Source organism: Thamnophis sirtalis, unplaced genomic scaffold (assembly GCF_051295495.1).
Source record: "Thamnophis sirtalis isolate CommonGarterSnake01/CBP01778 unplaced genomic scaffold, rThaSir2_p1.2 scaffold_6, whole genome shotgun sequence".
Classification (NCBI taxonomy): domain Eukaryota; kingdom Metazoa; phylum Chordata; class Lepidosauria; order Squamata; family Natricidae; genus Thamnophis; species Thamnophis sirtalis.
Window position 1 is genome coordinate 5,165,902 of NW_028261386.1, and position 4,641 is coordinate 5,170,542.

Consider the following 4,641-nt stretch of genomic DNA (forward strand, 5'->3'; position numbering starts at 1 on the left):
ATATTTGTGGCTCAGGCTTGAAATGAAGGGGTCGTTGGTGCTCTCTGGGCCTGGTGGTTTCCTTGTAGACGTCTCCTTACCCAACTAGGTAACATCATCAGTGCTAGAAAGGAATGGGCTTGGTGGTTTCCTTGTAGACGTTTCCTTACCCAACTAGGTAACATCATCAGTGCTAGAAAGGAATGGGGTTTGCTCTCATTGTGTTTAGCACTGATGGTGTTACCTAGTTCGAGTAATGAAACGTCTGCAAGAAAACAGCCCAGCTCACAGTGCGCCAAGGTCCCCGCAAACTAATTCTCCCTTAGTTTTATACTTTTAACAGTTATTTGAACGAAAAAGATAATGCTCCTTGAGTTTCCATCTGATATCCACTTCCCAGCTATTAGTTCCTTAGGGATATTACAAAATTAAACCACCTCGCAAACTCTGCAATAGGTGGCCTAATAACATCTGAGTAGAGCTTTAAGGACGTCTGAATTGTACGGTGATTATAAATTAACGCGTGTCAAATCCTCGCGTGTTCGCACGTGTTAAATCTGAACTGTAAAATAAGGCGCGGTTGCTTTTCGTCAGTCTCAAGATTGATCGGGGCTCGCAGGGGGGGGGATAAGTTAGTACACCCCCCCCCCCAAAAAAAGCGGCAAAATTCAGTTCGGCTCGTGTTTGCGTGGTTTTGTAGCATGGATTGTTTCATTTAAGGGAACTTTTATGCATGTCTGCATAGATAGGCACAGGAAAGAGGTATTTCCCGCCTACATTTCAAACTTCGTTTCTAAGGCTGTCCCCTCCATTTATTTGATCTTTATTTTAGATAATTGTTAGACAGTTTCTAATGGAATTTTTGTCTCAATATAACAGTAGGGGGGAAAAAATCTAAGCTTAGGTTAAAAAAAAAATAAGGAAAAAAATATACAGCCGAAAAAACCCCGCAGATGTTTTTTTAAAGAAAAGGAACCACGCGAAACTTTAAAGAGTTTAAAATAATTCCAGCGTTAATTCTGCAAAACTGTATTTTCCCCCCACGTTCATCACTTTTTCCTTACAACGACTCTTTTGCTCCCGTTTAGTAAAATGAAAATAAAAGCAAAAATAATCTTGATAGCATAATCCATTTCTAGCGCTGCTGCATTCTGAATTTCGTTATTTAAACCAACTCCTGGTGTTTATCGTTAGGGAACCTGAAAAGCGCCACGTTCTCTGTTAGGGGACAGTTGCAATCCCTAAAGTCCCTTCCCAATAAATACTTAAAAGGATTTCGCTGCTCCCGAGAGATCAAAAAAACTCTGATTTCATTTTGCTGGGATTATTTTAATCAGTTAAAAAAAGAAATTTATCTCCGCGCTATGTACTTAAAAAAAAAAAAAAAAACAACGGGCGCTTGTCCTTGTTGGGCGTGCGAGTGAGAGAGATAAAAATCGATTGGAAACTCTCACGTGGCTCGCTCATCATCCCCCCCCCCAGCAGAACGACAAGGGGGGGGGCAGGGGACAAAGTTGTGTAAACGAGTTGTGTACATTTGTATTACACACGCAGGCAAACACAGAGAGAGTCATTCATTCTTTTAAGGGAAAGGCGCAGAGCAAAGGTGGGAGAGGAGGAAGTTTAAAAACAAACCTGAACGGCGGTTGTTAATAATAATAATAATAATAATAATAATAATAATAATAATAATAATAATAATAATTTAAAAAAACAAATGAAAAGCCTGACAAAGAGAAAGCTCAGAAATCCTGGAAGAATTTGTGGGAAAACAACAAGAACCACAACAGAAACGCAAAATGGATTAATAAATAAAAATGAAAAGTAAATAAAGGAGGCCTTTTAAAGACAACTAAGTCAAAAGCTGAATATAAGAAAGAAGTAATTGAGAAACGAGCTGAAAATTGGAAAAACAAAGCTATGCAAAGCCAATACTTCAAAAGTATTGAAGGCAAAGCTGACAAAAGCTAACTTGGAACTGGTTAAGATCAGGAGCACTGAAAAAAGAAACAGAAGGCTTTATTTTGGCAGCTCAAGAACAAGCCTTAGCCACAAACTGCATGAAGGCAAAAATTCAACACCAACAGCAAATGTCGCCTTTGTAATGAGAAAGGCGAGACCGTCCACCACTTGATCAGTGGGTGCAACAAAATTTCATAAACTGACTACCTACAACGCCATGACCCCGTTGCTAAGATCATTCACTGGAAATTGTGCCAAAAGTTTGGATCTGAGTACAGCAAAAACCACTGGGAACATCAGGTTGATAAGGTTTTAGAGAATGAGAAAGTCAAGATCTTGTGGGGCTTCAGAATCCAGACTGACAGGCACTTGGCCCACAACACACCTGACACAACAATAGTTGAAAAGAAAAAAGTATGGTTCATTGGCATTGCAATACCTGGAGATGCACGAATTGAAGATAAAACAGCAAGAAAAAATCACAAAGTACCGGGACTTGCACATTGAGGTTGAGCGACTGTGGAAAAAGAAATCGTGTGTTGTTGTCCCGATTGTAATTGGTGCCCTTGGAGCAATACCTAAAGGGCTACTTCGCTATTTGGAAATTTTAAATTTATCAGACTTGAACATTCTGACTCTACAAAAAAACCACCCTACTTGAAACAGCTTATATCCTTCGACGTTACCTTAACAGTTCCTAGGTCCTTGGTTAAGACTCGAGTTGTTGAGCTACCAACCAGCCCCAAAGGCTGTGAATCTCACCAAAGATTAACCACGCAATAACAATAATAATAACGACAATGATAATGAAAATAATTATTTAAAAAAACCCACCCGCGGTATTATTTTGCGAGGGGTGGCCAGCCCGAGGCGACGAAGGCGGCGAAAACGCACCTTTGCAAAACGAGGTGGTTCATTCAGTCGCCGGATATTCTGGACGTTCTATCCAGTGTGACCGGAACGTTCCATTCCTTTTATGCCAACGTTCTATTCCGAACGTTCCACTCCGAACGTTCCATCCCTCTTTCGGACAAACTCCCACCACTTTCCCCCGAACCCCGCGCGCTTGCGGGTGGGGGGGCACTGGCTCTACGGTACCCTCTCCCGCAGCCTCCCCTCCTCCTCCTCCTCACTTACCTGATCATCCTCTCCACTTCGGCCCTCTGCTCCACCGCCTCCTCGGTGTTGAGCGCCTGCAACTCCCTGAGGATCTGCGGGGTGTCGAAGTCGTCCCCGTCGTCCGACCCCTCGTCCCCCGACAGCCTGCCTTTGCTGTGCCCGTTGGTCAGGGTGTGGAAGATGGGCTTGCTGTCGGCCTCCGTCCCTCCGCCTCCGCTGTTGGGCGACAGCTGCAAGTTTTCCAGTTTCACCCCGTAGCCACCACCCGCGACCGCCGGAGCGTCGGTGCTGCTGGGCGAAGGCATCAATTCCTCCAGCGCTTGGATCAGGACCTCTTTGGTGACTCCGGAGGTGAGCAGAGCGTTGAGGAGCTCGTGTTGCAAAGCGCTGAGTTTGGACACCATTTTAAGCCCAGGAGGGAGGGAAGGAGGGAAAGGAAGAGAGAGAGGGAGTGAGAGACAGTGGGAGGGAGGGAGGGAGAGAGAGAAGGAGAGAAAGAGAGGGAGAGACAGAGAGAGACAGACAGAGAGAGACGGACGGACACACACACACAGAAGATACACAGAGAGACTCACACACAGAGAGAAAGAGAGAGCGAATAAGAGAGAGACAGAGACAGAGACACACAAACAGAGAGAGAGGGGGGGAGGGAGGGAGAAAGAAAGAAAGAAAGAGAGAGAGAGAGACAGACAGAGACAGAGACAGAGAGAGACAGAGAGAGAGAGAAAAGACAAGAGAAGAAAAGGAAAGGGGGAGGAGGAAGGATAGGGAAAGGGGGAAGGAAACCCCCCTCAAAACAACACCCCAACCTCCTTCCCCAAAGCCCCGCGATCGCCTTGCAACGGGGAACCCCTAGAGCTCTCTCGGCTGACACCTGTTTCTGCGGCGGGCTCTGCGGTGCAAATGCCACGGCGGGCCTCCCTACTACTCCCTCTTGATGTTCTCCACGTTAGGCCATATAAGATATGCAAATGAAGTGGGCAGGCGGGGGGGGGGAGTCCTCCGCGCAGGATGCAAATGACGGGCGTTGGGGTGGGGGGAGAGAAAGAGAGAGAGAAAGCGGACGGGACTCGGGAGGGGAGGGCGTAGACGGCCGCGGGAGGGGGCGTCCAGACTCGCTTCCTTCGCCCCGGCTGGATGAGGATCTGGCGGTCCACAACTTTTTAGGTCAGAAGGGGAAGGGTGGGTGGGTGAGTGAGTGGGGGGGGTTGTCCCTAGAGACGGCCGGGGTCCCCCCCCCCTTCCTTCCTTCTGCACTTTGAACCTGTTGAAGGCAGCGGGTTTGGGAATTGGGGGGGGGGGGAGAGGGCACGGCTCTCGCCAGGGCTGTCCGACGAACTTTGGGTGTCCCTGGCCAGAAGAATGGAAGGAGGGGGCGGCGACCCCAGAAACCCCTAATAAGTAGAAATGAAACTGGTTTTTTTTTTAAATTGCCCCCATTCTTCAAAGGCAAAGATTTCGGGATTCTTTCCTCCTGCCCCCCCCCCCTTCAACTAAAAACGAATTCCAAGCACCCTGCCAGGAAAAAAAAAATCAACTTCGATTCTTTCAATCAATTGCTTGATTGATTCCATCCGAGGT

The 4,641-nt window shown here is 46.8% G+C and overlaps 1 protein-coding gene across 2 annotated transcripts in view; it reads right to left on the minus strand.

Annotated features, from left to right (window-relative positions):
* The window catches only part of HNF1B (HNF1 homeobox B), a 101,549-nt gene extending 97,864 nt beyond the window's left edge, over positions 1–3,685 (minus strand). For both annotated transcript variants that reach the window (XM_087717139.1, XM_087717138.1), the window contains exon 1: positions 3,079–3,685. In XM_087717139.1, coding sequence (XP_087573265.1) covers positions 3,079–3,464 — 386 coding nt within the window. In that variant the 5' untranslated portion in view covers positions 3,465–3,685. The remainder of the gene's footprint in view (positions 1–3,078) is intronic.
* Between the last annotated feature and the right edge of the window lie 956 nt (positions 3,686–4,641).